Source organism: Equus asinus, chromosome 2 (assembly GCF_041296235.1).
Source record: "Equus asinus isolate D_3611 breed Donkey chromosome 2, EquAss-T2T_v2, whole genome shotgun sequence".
Lineage (NCBI taxonomy): Eukaryota > Metazoa > Chordata > Mammalia > Perissodactyla > Equidae > Equus > Equus asinus.
Genome location: NC_091791.1, coordinates 31,834,948 through 31,852,405, shown reverse-complemented (window position 1 = coordinate 31,852,405; position 17,458 = coordinate 31,834,948). Strand labels below are relative to the sequence as shown.

At 45.7% G+C, this 17,458-nt stretch overlaps 2 protein-coding genes across 10 annotated transcripts in view; one reads left to right on the top strand and one right to left on the bottom strand.

Moving 5' to 3' along the window:
- The window catches only part of HOGA1 (4-hydroxy-2-oxoglutarate aldolase 1), a 38,315-nt gene extending 23,999 nt beyond the window's left edge, over positions 1–14,316 (top strand). Inside the window, exons 7-8 of one of the 3 annotated variants that reach the window (XM_014862723.3) lie at positions 1,737–1,887; positions 13,307–14,316. In XM_014862723.3, coding sequence (XP_014718209.2) covers positions 1,737–1,886 — 150 coding nt within the window. In that variant the 3' untranslated portion in view covers position 1,887; positions 13,307–14,316. Of the gene's footprint in view, positions 1–1,736; positions 4,556–13,306 lie in introns of those variants that run through there. The other 2 variants (XM_070486134.1, XM_070486120.1) reach the window with 2 other exon arrangements.
- On the bottom strand, positions 3,585–16,294 carry MORN4 (MORN repeat containing 4). Of its 7 annotated transcripts, XR_011494697.1 has the most exons (7): positions 15,807–15,957; positions 7,875–7,967; positions 6,199–6,313; positions 5,668–5,777; positions 5,194–5,432; positions 4,918–5,048; positions 3,585–3,722 (listed from the first exon to the last, which is right to left on the bottom strand). XR_011494697.1 is itself a non-coding variant. In XM_070486152.1 (5 exons), exons 2-5 carry the CDS (start codon positions 7,939–7,941, stop codon positions 5,284–5,286), a joined length of 441 nt encoding a protein of 146 aa, XP_070342253.1. In that variant the 5' UTR covers positions 7,942–7,967; positions 16,208–16,294; the 3' UTR covers positions 4,082–5,283. The 7 variants fall into 7 exon arrangements, 4 of the variants coding, with proteins under 4 accessions (XP_070342253.1, XP_014718212.1, XP_014718213.1 ...); XR_011494683.1 differs by lacking the exon at positions 7,875–7,967 and having other exon boundaries at positions 15,807–16,124; XR_011494689.1 differs by lacking the exon at positions 3,585–3,722 and having other exon boundaries at positions 4,082–5,048.
- Positions 16,295–17,458: the final 1,164 nt, after the last annotated feature.

Genomic DNA, 17,458 nt, shown 5'->3' with positions numbered 1-17,458 from the left:
TCAGTTTGGGGAGATTGTAGGAGTCTAGGAATTTGTCCATTTCTTCCAGGTTGTTCAATTTGTTGGCATATAGTTTTTCATAGTATTCTCTTATGATCTCTTGTATTTCATTGGTATCTGTTGTGATTTCTCCTCTGTCATTCCTGATTTTATTAATTTGCGCTTTCTCTCTTCTTTTCTTGGTGAGTCTGGCTAGGGGTTTGTCAATTTTGTTAATTCTTTCGAAGAACCAACTCTTTGTTTCATTGATCCTTTCTATTGTCTTTTTTGTTTCAATATCGTTTATTTCTGCTCTTATTTTTATTATTTCCCTCCTTCTACTGACTCTGGGCTTTGTTTGTTCTTCTTTTTCTAGTTCTGTTAGGTGTCGTTTGAGGTTGCTTATGTGAGCTTTTTCTTGTTTAGTGAGGTGAGCCTGTATTGCAATGAATTTCCCTCTTAGGACTGCTTTTGCTGCATCCCAAATGATTTGGTATGTCGTGTTCTCATTTTCATTTGTCTCCAGATAATATTTGATTTCTTCTTTAATTTCTTCAATGATCCATTGTTTGTTGAGAAGTGTGTTGTTTAGTCTCCACATTTTTGCACCTTTCTCTGCTTTTTTCTTGTAGTTGATTTCTAGTTTAATAGCGTTATGATCAGAAAAGATGCTTGATATTATTTCAACTCTCTTGTATTTATTGATGTTTGCTTTGGTTCCCAAAATATGGTCAATCCTTGAGAATGTTCCATGTGCACTTGAGAAGAATGTGTAACCTGCTGTTTTTGGATGAAGTGTTCTATATATATCTATTAAGTCCATCTGGTCTAATTTTTCATTTAATTCTATTATTTCCTTGTTGATTTTCTGTCTGGATGTTCTGTCCATTGGTGTTAATGGTGTGTTGAGGTCCCCTACTATTATTGTATTGTTGTTGATGTCTTCCTTTAATTCTATTAAGAGTTGCTTTACAAATTTTGGTGCTCCTGTGTTGGGTGCGTATATATTTATAAGTGTTATGTCTTCTTGGTGGAGAGTCCCTTTTATCATTATATACTGTCCCTCTTTATCTTTCTTTATCTGTTTTGCTTTGAAATCTACCTTGTCTGATATTAGTATAGCGACACCTGCTTTGTTTTGTTCATTATTAGCTTGGAGTATTGTTCTCCATCCCTTGACTCTGAGTCTGTGTTTGTCTTTCAGCCCCCTCATTTTTTAGGCAAGAGAACTGCTTAGAGATAATAAGTTAGTGATACAAGCTCACACAGTGAAACTTCTTCGGACAGCGAGGCATTGTTTTTCCTGTGGGAGCATTTAGAGTTGCGGTCAGGGAGGAGCTATGGGTGAGGTGGGGGGCCCCACTGCAGGGGCAGTAGAGGCCTGCCATGCCTGGGTCAGCTTCCTGGCTCAAGTGCCCAGACCTGCAGCATGGCTGCCTTCGCCCATCCCAGCTGGAAGACTGAATGCCACTCTCCTCCCCAAGGGGGTGGGTTTTTGTCCTAAAGCTAAAGGAGGTGCCTTCCTTCCTTAATCTGAGGTTTTGGCATTGTGTTCTCTACTGCCGACCTACCTTCTCGTCTCTCAGTCTGGATTCCCAATCTACCCTGCATGTCACAGATTTGGTAGTTACCTCCCGGCAGGGGCAGGGGGCGGGGAGAAGGTGAGATCCCTAACTTTCTGAAAGTGACACATCTGGGTCCCAGCTATGTGTGTGCAGGGGATTCCTCAGTCTCTTCTAACAGGCCCTACTTCTCAGGTGACCCGGCGCTTTGGGATCCCGGGGCTGAAGAAAACCATGGACTGGTTTGGCTACTATGGAGGCCCCTGCCGTGCCCCCTTGCAGGAGCTGAGCCCCGCTGAGGAGGAGGCCCTGCGCACGGACTTCACCAGCAACGGCTGGCTCTGAGGCAAGGAGGGACATGCCCAACCTGAGCCCATCTCAGCTCCTGCCTTGCACCTGTAGCCTGAAGAGGAACATGGGGGGACAAGGGTTTGGGGCTCCTTTCCCTCCTCAGTCTCCAGGTAGCCTCCCACCAGGCACTTCTGACCACGCTCCTTTCCTGTTCTCACAGTCCTATGACTTCTCACATTTTTGTATCCTCAGCTCTGGGTCTCTAGAGACCTTCAGTCTGGCAAGGAGCAATTGCTGTGCTTTCCTATGCCCCAAGACACGTGAACCAGGGGGAAGGGCAGGAGGCAACTAGGTGCAGTGAGGCCTGGGGTTTTACTAAAGGGAAGACTATTTAGACTTGGGTCTTTGTGCTACCAGATCCACAGAACCACTAGATTATACCGGGAGGCAGTCTAGGACAGGATAAGATAGTGTTTAAGAGCAAGGGCCCTAGAGCCAGCTGCCAGTGTTCAGATTCTAACTTGCACATGTTAGCTGGGTGACCTTACCTAACTTACCCTCAGTTTCCTCATCTGGAAAGTGGAAATAATAATACCTGAGTCTAGTCCAAGCAGTGGAAGCCAGAGCTATTCCTAAGAACTCAAGTTCTGATTCCTTCCAGGAGAAGTGGTAGGTTAGGAAACCTGATCAGAAAAGTGTCACTGGTCTTTGAAAGGCTCCAAAGCTGTATTCCAGCCACAGGGCCCTTTCCTAAGCCCATTTCAATGGATCTCACATTCTTGTCTCTAGCCTGATCTCAACCATCACGTGCACAGAGAGAGGCAGTAGTTTGCCAGAACTGGTAAATAATGACAGCTGGTGGATAAATGTTACATTCTAGAAGACTATTCTAGCCAACCCCAGGTCTGAAACATTAGGGAAGGGGACTTGGCCTGAGACAGGACCACCTTCTTGCCTATAGGCACTCTGCTTTTATTGCTAAAAATAATTACTTTGTTATTGCAATAAAGTTAATAAGTAAAACTAGCGTGGCTATGCACAGGATGACACTCCACTGCTATGAGGATCTTGTTTCCTGCCTGGATATCAAGAACCTTCTGAGAGGAAATTTAGCTCTCAAGGTCTGCTTTTCCCAGCTCTGACAGAGGCTCTAATGATACTGAGCAAACACAGGTTATTAGCTTAGTGGCAGCCCAGGGAGAGGATTAGAGAAGTTTCCGGTGGGACAGGTAAGAGGCAAAAGGGCTCAAGTGAGATATTTAGAAACACTTAGTGCATTAATCAAAAAGGCTGCTCTCTCCAAAATGTTTCACATTATTCAGTGACATCTGCCTAGTGGCAGAGAACCTGAGATGAATTTTTTTTAAAATGACTCTGGTTAAAATGAAAGGTAAACAGATCCTTAGTTAGGGCAAAGGCTGGAGGAGAGAATATAAAAGGTATCAACCTTCAGCTGAAACTGGGCATCTGGCAGGCACTGAAGTGTGGAGCTTAGCACCCGGCTTCTTCTCACAGGCAACTTCCGGAGGGTCTGGGCTCAGAGGAGAAGCAGGTTTAGGCTTGGAGCAAAAAGTTAGGGCTCAGGAGGCAGGCTAGTGTACTGGTGAAGGCTCAGCCTCCGGGCTTAAACAGGTCTAGGTTTAAGACCTTGGATCTACCCCTTATTGTCTATAGCACCTTGGGAAACTCCTTATCCACCCTGAGCTCATCTGTAATAGGGAGTTAATAATGGTACCTTCCTCTCGCAGCTGTGTATGATGGTACCTTTCTCTCTCGGCTGTGTATAATGGCATCTTCCTCTCGCAGCTGTGTATGATCACGCATGTGAAGCGGATGGCGAGGCAGGTGAATGTTGCACATGTGAGCTCCGTTGGGGAAGTGTTACTCCACCTGTTGCAGAGAAAGGGAACTCCAGGCAGGAGCTGACTTGCCTAAGTAACCCAGCAGGTGTGACAATGACTGGTCTCAGGACTTGGGCACTTGGATGCTCAGGGTGCGAAGAGTACAGTGGGAAGTGCTTTGGAACCAGAAAAACAGCTTACAAATCCCACTCAGCTCTGCTGCTTCCTGGTTTGGGCAACCTGAGCCTGATTTAAAAAAAAAAATGCTTCTACCCCCCCAGAGGTTTTGAGAATTAGATACTATGTAGCAAAATGTGCACTGTCAGTTCCAAACCCCTATCTGTGATTAACTTTCAGAAATGGTTGATATTCGTGAGGATGCAGAGCAAGAAAGTCAATCAAATGAAGTAGCGGCAGATCTGGTGATTTGTTTATTCCTCATAAACACTTGTTTCTACAGTACAATTCAGAGAATAAACAGAGGCACACGCCTATGATTTCCACCACAATCTGCTGTTGAGGAGACAGTGTGAGGATAAGGGGCTGGGGGGAGGGGTGTGTTTGGGTCACAGGGTAACTGGAGGCCCCTGTGATGAACTGTGCAGGGGTCCTATCAGTCAAGGGCTGACCCCCAGGCCTGACAGCCAAAGCTCCTAGTGGAAGAGTTACAGTGAGCCAAATGCTTTTAGTTCACCGCAGTCCTAGGATGGGTCCAAGTCTATCTAAACCCCAAGGGATGGAGGTGGGTCTGACCTACTAGTCCACGGGGAAGGAGCTGAGTCAGCCTAAGCCATCCCTAAGTTTACTCCATGACAGGGTCTGAAATAGCCCAGAGATGCCTGCCTTTTGCCCTGGAGTGAGGAATAAATACAAGTTATAAGACGACTGTTTACATCAGTTTCTTTCTTGACTAGCCCAAAAAGGGATCTTGTCCCATGTCTAAGGAAGGAGAGAGGCACAACTGGGGCACAAATTATCTGCTGAAACTCAGGTAAGGAAGACAGCCTGTGAAGTCAAGGAGAGGGAAACAGCACTCTTAGGGAATCCTTCACAGGGACAGGAAGGAAGACACGAACCCCAGTCTGGTCAGACAAAGCAGCAGGCCTGCAGCCATGATGCCGACCAGCAGTGAATGAGGGGCTAACACACAGAAAAGCTCTAGCCTTGACTCTCACAGACTGCCATACTGTGTAAGCCACCCCCATCTGTCTCCTTAATTCTCCAGGGTAGCACAAAGCACTCACCCTAATTTGGGGTTAGCATCATCTGTCCCAAATATAGGCAGAATGAAGAGCTTCCTCATCACTTGGCAGGAAAGAAGTAGAAGGCGGCAGCAGGTCTGCCCTGGGTATCCGAGGTGTGAGGGACAGAGAGTCTGTACCAATGAGTGAGAGAAAGGAAAGACAGCTGGAAACAAGTGCAGGGCCTGGGCCAGAACCAGCAGAACTTCTCTGTGACCGAACCCCTGACAGGCAGGCGATGGGCACATCACAGGGCTTCTGCTCTGTGGTCATTCTCACCTCCTCTCACATCTGGGGCGCTTGTTCACCTCCAGTGAATAACAGGGCATTTGCTCTACCCAATACCCGTCAGCTGAGCACGCTGACGCGTCAGGCAGTGAGGTTCCTGGCGGACTTGGAGGCGCTCTGGGCCCGCTGGACGACCGCTGAACACTTCTCACGCCGCAGCAGCTTGTTGTTCTCAAACAGACCTTCGTTGCGGGGTACTCCATGAGAACCATCAGGGAAGGTTAGCAGGCCTTTGAGGGGGACAGAGAAAATATGGGAGTGACAATGGCATTAACGACTCAGAGACCCAGGAAGAGAAAATCTGGCTCTTTTCAGGAGAACTCCATCGGTAGGGTCAATGGCCAGGCTTTAGGACATCATCACTATGCACTGCTGAACACACACAGAAGGATTAAAGCTAAGAAGGTGTCCTTCCGCCCATATTATGCTCGCCTAAGTCACCCGTCCTGCTGGGCTGGAACTTACCAAAACCATCGACTCTGCCATTTTTAAATTCCCCCTCAAAGGTCATGTTGTCATGTCGAATGAAGACTCCAACACCATTAAACTTGCCCTGGGCAAACTCGCCCTCATACCTGCAGAAACACAAGACGTTAGCCTTAGGGGGTAGTGAGCTGTCCAGGTCAACTGAGTCAAGCAGCTACCATATGTGGTACTTATTAAAGCCAAGGAGCAAAGCTGATTCCACTCGTCTCAGAGCCCCACCCACCCCACTCCCAACCAGCAGGGAGGGTCAGAGAGTACATCTGACACGAGGCTCTAACCTCAAGGAGGAAATGTAAGAGAACAGCAGTGGGCTGGAAGGTCACTCACCTCCTCACCACTTCAAAGTCTAGCTCTATTTATAAAGTCACCAAGGAAAGAACTGGTGCTTACCCTTCGCCTGTTTTCAGAGGGTAGGGGACAAGCTCAGGTTTGATCCGATATTTATCACTATCATTTTTAGATCAGAGCCTCCTGAGTTTAAAGCTGAGAAAGGAATGACCCAGTACCCACCTTGAGCCATCTGAGAAGGTCAGTACCCCAAAGCCATTAAAGAGCCCATTCTCAAAATGACCCAGGTATGTGCCACCATCTGCAAACATCAGTTGACCAAAACCATGTCTGCGGCCTGAGCAAAGAGAAGGACAGGAGTCAGGTTGGGATGGGGCAGCTTCAGGGTCCCCTCTCACCATCTAACATCCCTTCTGTCACCCTACCCACAAAGAAAAGAAGAGAAGCAGTGACACTAGCAGGCAGAGAACTATTATCCAGAGTAATAACCTGGCTCCTGGGACCTTCCCATCTTAAGTCACAACCATCAGATTTGGAGCTGGTCTCTCCAGCTACGGAAAAATGAGAGAGCACTTAAAAATAACAATAGCTAACATTTACTGTGCCTTTCTCATGTGCCAGGCGCTCTTCTAAGCACTTGGTATTTATCATCTTACTTAAACCTCACAGCAACCTTATGAGGTAGACACGGAACTATTATTATTCCCATTAACAGATGCAAAAACCAAGGCAAGGAGAAGCTCAATAACTTACTTAAGATCATAGAGCCATTAAGCAGCAAAGCAAGAATGCAAATGCAGCAGACAGCCTGACACTTAACTACATTGCCTCTCTAGGAAAAAATAAAAGTACCCCTTAGCACTGTGAAGCCACGGGGCAAACCTACCAGCCTGACTGGCAACACTGGTTTGAACTTCGTTACATCCACAGGGCTGTGCTTCCCCACTGAACTGACCAGGAAACAGAGCCAGATGCTGGAGGAGCAATAATGCTCTTCAGACAGAGTACGAGGGAGTTTTTGGTGGATAGAGACTGCTCAGCAGAGCCTCAGGAAGTCTCTCCTCTCAAGGGTCAGATTAAAGGGGACAGCAGGTGTCTGGGAGGCAGGAGAAAAGGCTGGGGCTGTATGGAGGCAAGGTCATATCCCACCTGCACAATTTCTCCTCTCAAGGCTCAAAAATCCATGAGCTGCAGGCATCTACCGTGAAAAGGATGAGGCACGGGTCTGAAAAAAGTGTGAGCTGCTCTTTGCTGGCACACTGTAGAAAGTCAAGTCCCCTCGGAGCAGCTCCTGGCTTGCTAGGACTGGACCCACGAGCCTTTTAAGTGACCAGACTGTTTCCAAACCGAGCATCATTAAACTGCTTCCTGTACAGTCTCAGGCTCTGAGGAATTGCACCATTCCTATGAATACATACTTCCAAATGCAATGAGCTGTCACAGGAAATTCAAGGCAATGAATGTCATTTGCTCTTGAATGTCTGCCCTAATTTCCAGATCTTCCTTAATTTCTTAAGATTCACTGGAATCAAGTCACTGCAATTAATTCTGTACTTTCTAATTTATGGGCACTAAAAATAACTCATTTTACTTTGCTGAGTACATTAGCATTTATAAAAACAATTCCCAAATAAAACCACTAAAGGATAAAAGGATGTTAAAACACTTTAAATTTAGAAGTGGAAAGATTTAACTTATTTCTGGAGGTTGGATTAAAAGTAGCATTTTCTAATTCCTTTATTTATAATCCTAAACTTGAATAAAGGAAAGGCAGTATTCGGATTAAATCTTGGAGTTAGAAATGAAGATTCATAAAGTTGGATTATATATCCTGATGTATATGTGTCCTTCAGCCAAATGAAGTGTTCATCACTAGATACCCCCAGGCGTCCTCTCACCCTCCTTCCACTCGCCACGATATTCCTCCCCACTGGAGTAGGTGAAGGAACCTTTCGTCAGGGTCATGGCGACAGCTTACAGAAGAATGAAAACTGCAGGAAACAAGCAGAGGAGATCCAGTGTCACAGGACGGCTGGAGGAAGGCCCGTGAAGCAATTTTGTAGACACCATTCTAAAGGCTACCAGCCTGATAAGTACATACTTCCTTGAGTACATTTAACAAAAACACCTACTTCTCCAGCCACAACCACCATCATCACCACCTCTGCCCAAGCAGTCTTACCCTCCCACTCGTCTTAAAAGTTTTTAGCTAGTTCCAATTTTCTATGACCTGGGATGGAAATTTAGGATTAATCTACAAATATTTACTTGATATCTACAATGTGCTTAGTTGATGTATAAAATATAGTTTCTTCCCTCAATGAGTTTATAATCTAATTGATAAGACTAACAGTTAAAACACTGAATAATATGAGAGATAATATAATTAAGTGTCAAATTGGATGGCAGAGATTAAAAAAGACAAGGGATGGGCAGAATTTAAAACAAGTGGTGAAGAAAGCAGAGGGCAAGTCCAGATGGAGAAAACATGGGGAATGAAAGCACAAAGAGCAACATAACAGGGACGTTCATGGATAAGAAGCCTGGTCTTACTGGTGTTGAAGGTTGATTTAGGAAGTAATAGGAAATAAATTTATCTAGGGGCACTCAGCCTACATTTTAAGTCTGAAAAGAACCCCTCAGATTTAATCCAAATTCCCTCATTCTACAGATGGAGAAACAGAAGCCCGGAGAGGTTACAAGCTAGTCGGTGACTGAGCTGGACCTAGTGCCCAGGGCTGCCTTGAGTGCTGCTAGTTCTTCCCCTGTACTATGCCCTCGATTTTAAGGTCAGGCCAGCTTAAGGAGACCTTTGAAAGCTAGGCTGAAGAGTTTATAGTTGATAAGGCGGGGAAAAGAGGAAGCCTCTGGGGGTTTGTGAACAGGGATGTAATATGAAAGCAGAGTGTAAGGAAAAGGAATGTGGCAGCACGAAGCAGGATGGGGTGGAGCAGCAAAAACTGACAGCCAGAAAAGCTTGCAAGGCAGGAGACAGGATAATTCAGTAGATTGTGAAAACGAGCGCAGATTATTCTCCCTCCCTCCACACCCTTGCAATGTGACATGGCAGATCTTCCAATAAGGGCAGTTTATCTACTCCTCCATCCATTGGATCTGGGTGGATTATATGATTGCTTTGCTAATGGAACGTTAGCCAAGGCAATATAGCAGAGGTTTGAAAAGTGCTTGTACATTGGGCTTGCCCTCTGCTGCACTTGGAACTGTTGTGCCCCATGTGAACGAGCCCAGGCTAGTCTGCTGGACGACAGGAGGCCACGTGGAACAGCCATCCGAGCCGACCACAGATGCATGGGTGAGCTCAGGCAAGACCAGAAGAGCTGCCCTTCAGAGCCCAGCCCCAAATTATTATTGACTCACAGAATCACAGACTAAAGAAATGGCTGTTGTTTCAAGACACTGTGATTTGGGGTAGTGTGTTATCACCTAGCAAAAACTAACTCGTACACCCAGGAATGAGATCATAAGGAGGATACCAGGGTAATGTGAGCAAAAGGAAAGACTATGACAGATAGATCATAGGAAAAAAAAAACACCACCACAATCCAACAACATTTGGAGACTGGCTAGGTATGGCTTCACACGAGTCTAAAAGAACGCTTATATTCAAGAATATCCTATCAGAGGGGAGTTAAGATATCCAAAATACCACTAAATAGAAAGAGACAAAATCATTTGACATATTTAAAAAATGCAATCTCTTTTTCTTTTTAAAAATTCCCTAGGTCTTTTTACTCACCCCTCCATCTTTTCCAACGTTTTCTCAAACGATTATGACAATGCAGAGTCCCAGGCCCACGTCCAGATCTACTCAATCAGATCCTGTACATTAGAGCCTGGGAATCGGCAGTTTTAACAAGCACGTCATTAGATTCATACACATTTGAAAACTTGTGGACTACTACCCAAATAAATGGAAATAATGCGTGTGAAAAGCTCTCTGACCAATAAATCACCATTGAAAGGTCCCCTGTTATTAATAATTAACTTAGAGTCTGACCCTCAGGCACCTGTTAAGTTCCAACAGGACAAGAACAGCTCTGCTTCAGAGCACTGGGGCCGGCCCTGGAGGATAAAACGGGAGGGGATTTTTAAATCCCTGTGGGCCCGGTGCCAACAGCTAGCTTCCTTTGCCTTCAAGTCCCAGAGAAGCCCAACTCACACACACTGTTAAGCGTTGTACTGATGTCTCCATTATGGAAAATCAAGACGGGAATATAAAGAGTGGGTTCCACAATAAAAGAGGGATCTAGCATATTTTATACAAAAATAACGCCTTAAATATTCAACTAAAACAAGACATACATTAAGTTCCTTTTCTCCAAATTGTGGTGGTGGACAGTGCTGGGTTATGTTTAAGGTCAGCCAACACAAGCCTCTATAATCAAATGAGCTAACCCCAGAGAAGTTATTTGAAATACCTTGGTAACAGCAACTAACATTTATTGACTACTTACTATGTGCCATGAGTGTTTTTTAAATACATTATCTAATTTCATCTCACAACTTTATGAGGTGGGTATTATTATTTCCACTTGGCAGATGAGGAAACTGAGGTGCAGAGAGGGTAAGTAAGTTAAGTAAGGTCACCCAGCGAACATGTGCAAGTTAGAATCTGAACACTGGCAGCTAGCTCTAGGGCCCATGCTCTTAAACACTATCTTATCCTGTCCTAGACTGCCTCCCGGTATAATCTAGTGGTTCTGTGGAGCCTGGTAGCACAAAGACCTGGGTTCAGATCCTGGTTCACTGTGTAACCTTAGGCAAGTTACTTAAGCGTGTAAACCTCAGTCTCCTCCTCTAGAAAGTGGACGTAATATACCTATTTCACAGAACTGGCATGTGGATTAAATTAAATAACATACATGAAAGTACCAAGAACACTGCCTACCCCTGTCCATTAAATGTTAGTCTTTTCCTCCTTCAAAAAGAGACAACTAAACTCACACATTTATTTACTGTAACGGAAGTTTCTCTAAAGCCTCAATATAAAAATGCTACCAACATAATTCAAATAATATTTTGAAAAAATTCAGCAATTTTGACTAATGAGGTAAATACCAAGTAGAAGAAAAGCAAACTACAGTGACCACTCATCTGTTCTTTATCAACACCCTATGGGATATTTTAATTTTGGCCTATGGCATAACGATTTTTTTTTTATGTTTTTATTTTTTTAATTTTTTTATTTTTTAAAGATTTTATTTTTTCCTTTTTCTCCCCAAAGCCCCCTGGTACATAGTTGTATACTCTTAGTTGTGGGTCCTTCTAGTTGTGGCATGTGGGACGCTGCCTCAGTGTGGCTTGATGAGCAATGCCATGTCCGCGCCCAGGATTCGAACCAACAAAACACTGGGCCACCTGCAGCGGAGTGCGCGAACTTAACCACTCGGCCACGGGGCCAGCCCTCTATGGCATAATGATTTTTTTTTTTTTTTTAAAAAGATTTTTATTTTTTCCTTTTTCTCCCCAAAGCCCCCCGGTACATAGTTGTGTATTCTTCGTTGTGGGTTCCTCTAGTTGTGGCATGTGGGACGCTGCCTCAGCGTGGTCTGACGAGCAGTGCCATGTCCGCGCCCAGGATTCGAACCGACGAAACACTGGGCCGCCTGCAGCGGAGCGCGCGAACTTAACCACTCGGCCACGGGGCCAGCCCCTGGCATAATGATTTTTGATACAGGTGCCACAAGCCCAGCAATGGTCTGATGTGAAAACAGCCTGGTCTGAACAGAGCAGGGCTCAGCTACATCTTCCAGGCCCTGGCCCCATCCCAAAGCTCTAGATTCATCCCACCTATGAGGACAGATGAGTTCCGGGAATCCCTGTATTCGCACCCAAACACAGAGGAGCATTTATTTCTATCCCCATAAAGAGGGCCAGCTTTGTGGAAGCTCTTCTAGAGATGTTTGGGAGTCACTCCCATAAGTCCACCAGGAATTTCCTCACTTTTCTAATTACTCCGACACTTCATGCTCAGGGTCTCTCACACAGTAGATGTCCTGAGAGAAAGGTCCTTTTCTTCTTTCTCAAAGCCCCTCAAAACCTCTGAGGGCTATCTCCTCAGAGAGGTGATGCTGGTACCTGGGGTGCCATCTCTGTCCCATCAATGTTCCACAAGGTCAGCATCCAATTTCAGGCTCCTAAGCCTCTTATTGTCAGTCCAGCATTAGAGTGTGCCTGGGGCAGTGGTCAACATGACTCCACTGCAAATACAACATTAATGAGAGGAAGAGAAGCAGTTTTCCATCAAAACTGCAGAGGAAAACTTGCCAGTCCAGCTAGGCATTATGATAGCTAGAGGCCATCTTCGGCTCTTCCCAGAACTAAGTCAGAGTACTAAAAGTCAGCTTATGGTACAACTCTGAAATACTTCATTCCTTCAAAACAAGTCAGAATCTGAAAGGTGGTATCTTCTTTTTTTTTTTTTTAAAGATTTTATTTTTTCCTTTTTCTCCCCAAAGCCCCCCGGTACATAGTTGTGTATTCTTCGTTGTGGGTTCCTCTAGTTGTGGCATGTGGGACGCTGCCTCAGCGTGGTCTGACGAGCAGTGCCATGTCCGCGCCCAGGATTCGAACCGACGAAACCCTGGGCCGCCTGCAGCGGAGCGCGCGAACTTAACCACTCGGCCACGGGGCCAGCCCCTGAAAGGTGGTATCTTCTATTAAATCTTATAACTAAACAGCCATTCCAAAATATAAACACAAAACCATTATTTATACAGGAAGATGATAAAGGCATTTCCTTTAAATGTTAGACGGCAGTTAACTACTTTTGTCCTCACTCAGAGCTTTGGAAGGACTGTGTTGCTGTGCAATTCGAGGAGTCAGACTGACTACACAAAGGCTCATGGGGAGTAGCCTCTTGTATCTGTTCCTTTTTTCTCAAGGCTACATGAAACTCCCAAATGGTGGCATCCCACCTTGTTTCAGAGAGACCAGAAGAAGGCCCTGAAGGAAAGGGAACAGTGTTTGTCCAGTTTGAGGATTATCTATAGACAAAGTACTAGCCAGCCCTCAAATTGTAAACCTAGCCACTCTTTTGCTGTGATCTTAGCTCTTGGGAAATATACTCTAAATATTTGCAAGAAGTCAATGAAACTTGAAAGATCATTTTATTACCAAGTGTGGCAAATAGTATTTTCCAAAGAATTTGACCTTGCAATTGCCCCTTCAAAAGGTGGAGTCTAACTCCTCTCCTTTGAATCTGGGCAGGCTTGTGATTGCTTTCACCAATAGAACATGATGGAAACAATGCTATGTTCTGAGGTTCGATTACAAAAAGTAAGGCAAGTTCTCTCTTGCTCACTGGTAGGCTTGTGCTTGGAGACCTGAAACACCACAGGAGAAATCTGACTGCCCTGAGGCTACCAGGCTGAGCAGAAGCTGAGCCACATTTGCTGGTGCTCCGGTTGGCATTCCTCATCTCTGAATCATCCTAGCCCAGGCAAAGGAGCCCTGAGATGATTCCAGCCCCCAGCCATGGAGCCCGCATCCCAGAGGTATCATGGAGCAGAGAGAGGTCATTCCCATGAGGCCCTGTCCAAATTCCTGACTCACGGGATCTGTGAGCAACATATGATTATTTTAAGCAACTAAGTTTGGGGCAATTTGTTATACAGCAATAGCAACTGGAACATCCTCTCCCATTTGTTTTAAAAAGTACATACTATAAATTTCCATTTCTTTTTGTTTTTTGGGGTTTTGTGTATGTGTGTGTTTTTCTTTTTTGAGGAAGATTAGCCCTTAGCTAACATCTGCTGCCAATCCTCCTCTTTTTGCTCAGGAAGACTGGCCCTGAGCTCACATCCATGCCCATCTTCTTCTGCTTTATATGTGGGACGCCTGCCACAGCACGGCTTTTGCCAAACGGTGCCATGTCTGCACCTGGGATCCAAACCGGCAAACCCTGGGCTGCCGAAGCACAATGTGCGCACTTAACTGCTGCGCCACCGGGCTAGTCCCCCTCCACTCCTTTTTTATATCAGGGAGATACAGCAAACTTCCTTCAACTGTTGCTTGTCAAAATGATGTCCATTCCCAAGAACACAATCAGAAGTGCTAATAAAAGGGAACAGATGTAGACTCCATGGGTCTCAGGCCATGGTTGAACACATTTGACTAGAAACTTCTATATGTGTCCAAATAACTGATATTGTCACTGCCTGGGACACAGTCAGGATTATCATATGACTTCTGTGTAGTCAGCCATGCTAACTAATAGTCAGCTGCATAGCCACTAACCCAAAAAGGAACTTCACCAGTAACCATGATCATTGAGACAAATCCAATTTAATAAAGTACAGCCAGTGCTGATGTAGATTGAAAAACCCAGTACTTTAACAAGGGATGCAAAGTATTTGCATCAGTTATTCAAAAAATCTTTTTAAAGAGAATAGATGGCCTAGGAGTTTAGGCTTCAGATATGCATACGGAATCTAGTTATAAAGTCAACAAGATTCATGCTTCTAAACAGATACCCATCCTTCCTGCTCTCTTGATGGACGAGTTGCAAAGGATTAATCCAAATGTTTACCCAAAAGAAAACAACGATTTTGTCCCCGTAAACCAATACACGATAGTCTGCACAACAGACTATATCCCCACTATCCTTATTTTTTCCTGCCCCAGCCATTTCCAAATAGAACTTGGAGACAGGAATGAGAAGTTCTGTTTCTCTTCCATTTGTCTTTTTTTTAACTTCAGAAATCAAACTTGTTAAAAAATATTTATGCATTCAGTCACCTGTGTCCAAATTCAGAGGGTTTTTGAAAAAAACTAACACAAAGGAGAATCGGTTTTCAGTTTAAGAATATTGCTTGGAGGCAGTCACCTTAACTACCCACATACATCTTCGCATTGTCCCCCTGAAGCCACCTCCCTAGGCTATGACAGTGCTGTCAAAGCTGTTCGGTTATAAAGAAAGCATTTCTTAGGATTTTGAATCCTAAAGAGAAGAAAGTGAAGCCTTTGATGAACAAAGATTAGGCTTGTAAGGAATCCACAACAAGTCAAAGGTTCTTTTTTTAAGCGTTTTAAATGAGCTTGATAAGTCTCTTTTACTAGGGCTTTCTTCTACTCGCAAAGTAAACAAATGTACCGCTACTAGATAAAGGTCTTACTTAGGAAGACTGTGGGACGGTTAGATTGAAGAAAGTGGGAAGGAAATCCTGGTAAGGAAAAAAAAAAGGGCGACTTGGGGGTGACGGGAACTGCCAGAATACTCTTCTATTTCGTGGGAAAGGAAAATGCCTGGCCCGGCTTCTAACACAGCCAACTTACTCCTGCTCGGACCCAAGCAGGCTGGAGATGCTGCAATGCAGGGATGCCACCATCAACTAATTGAGGCATCCCGTTCCCCAAGCCTCAATGTGTCTGTGTGGTGGGGGGCGTCTCTCTATCAAGCGTGACAGAGCCGGGCCCGGAGCAAACAAAGCCCTAGAACGCAACAAACCAACACGTCCCCGTCGGCCTCCCCATTCCTTCTCCCACCTGGTTCTTGCCTTCCAGCACCGCTCCTTCCCTCTACTGGGTCTTCTCTCCGGCTCGGGCCGGGTCTTCTGCTCACACAGGTTTGCCATCCCCTCCTGACGCAGCCCCACCCACCGCGCTCGCTAACCCAGGTGCCCTGGGCTCTCCCAGGCCTCAGCCTACGCAGTGGGGACGAGAGACTCGGGTTTGGGACCCCTGGGGGCAGCCGCCCTCCAGTCAGCGCGTCCGGGATGGAGCTACGTTCCCCAGCCCCTGTCATCTCAGGCTGGGCTCCTCGGTCCCCACACTCTCCCGGCCCCCTCCCACCCGCGCTGCCAGCCAACCTGGGCTCGGCCTTTCGGGGTGACCGTCACGCCCCGACGCGGGGCTCCAGCGGCCCAGACCTCCGCTCGGCCGGGTTCGCCCCTGCCACCTGCCTCTGGGCCACTTCCACCAGCGCCTGCCCCACTTGACGCCGCCATCCCGGGCAGTCGCACTGGGCACAATTCCTTCTGCCCATTGGCTGTTACCTAGGCAACTGGGAGCAACGCCACTCCCCATTGGCCCAGCTCGGGCTCTGCGCCATCTTTGTGCGGGGCGGGGTGTCTCGAGAGCCGGAGCCAAACATCTGAAAAAGGCGTGGGACTGAACCGCATCTCGGCCTCCGTGACAGGCAGAACTCAGCTCTCGCCTGCCTAGAGACGGGCTAGTTGACATGTCAGCCCCAAGCAAAGCCAAGCCAAACCTGCATCAGACGCAGCACTGCCCACCGATCCTGCCCCGTCTCCACAGCTGTCAATGGTACCGCCGCGGAGTTGAAGGACCGAATCCGAACCCGGCTTTGGGGGTGCAGCTTTGTACATTGTAACGCGCTGGAGGGGGCAACTGCAGTTTAATGAGTGTCACCCCTGTGCCAGCACTGTGATATGAGGACACTTTTGCATTCATTGTAAGGATTTGTGTTGTCGTTGTCATTACTCAGATCCTTTGTGTTTAAAATACAGTGCCAAGATTGGAAGAAATCCTCCCAAGTACCATGCACACCAATCCGTTTATCCATGTGCTTGTTTACTGAACAATGGGAATACAGAACGATGCTAGGTTCTGCCAGGCTAGAAAAGACAAGATCACTGCCCTCGTGGGACTTACTGCCTAAATGTGGAGTAGAAAAGATTCATGCACACAGAAAAATCCAAGACTGTATTTCATTATTAAGAGAAGGCAAGCAAATGAAGAGAGTAAGCAAATTGCTTTCTGAATTGGGATTTCCTCATCTGTAGCATAGAAAATGATGATGATAATAACAATGACGATGATAAAGGCTGTCCAGGACTTGTATGAGAATACAATGGAAGATGCTCAGTACTGTGTCTAAGACATTGTCAGTGCTTGATAAATGGTAGTTTTAAAACACTTGGATTCTGTGTTCAAATCCCATCTCTGCCACCAACTGTGTGTGGCTTCAAGAGCATTATTAAGCTCTCTAGCCTGTAAAATGAGATTGGACTAGCAGACCGGTAAGACCCAATCCAGCTCTAACATTCAATGGTTAAACATGCTAAACTGTGATTGACTATAGATATAATTACAGTAGTTGAGAGAATGGAGTGTCAAGAAAACATCTTATTAGATTGGAGAATGTGTATTTAAAAATATGAAGAAGTAAGGTTAAATAGATTGTGGTCAAATTATGGAGAGATCTGAAAAATTAGGGAGAAGATATATATGGTTTGCAAAATGTAGTTTCTTTTTTTTTTTTTTTTGAGGAAGATTAGCCCTGAGCTAACATCTACTGCTAATCCTCATCTTCTTTTTCTTCCTCTTCTTCTTCTTCTTCTTTTTGCTGAGGAAGACTGGCTCTAAGCTAACATCCAGGCCCATCTTCCTCTACTTTATATATGGGATGCCTGCCACAGCATGGCTTGATAAGTGGTGTGTAGGTCCGCACCCAGCATCCAAACCAGCAGACCCCGGGCCACTGAAGTGGAACCTGCAC

Excerpts from the sequence above, each read along its gene's own strand:
- MORN4 (XM_070486156.1), bottom strand. The coding sequence starts at position 15,742 with ATGACAGGGGCTGGGGAACGTAGCTCCATCCCGGACGCGCTGACTGGA. Across the intron at positions 6,314-15,483 it reads TGCTGGAAGGCAAGAACCAG|GCCGCAGACATGGTTTTGGT; the intron begins GTGGGAGAAGGA and ends CTCTTTGCTCAG. Across the intron at positions 5,433-5,667 it reads TGGCAGAGTCGATGGTTTTG|GCCTGCTAACCTTCCCTGAT; the intron begins GTAAGTTCCAGC and ends TCCCCCTCAAAG.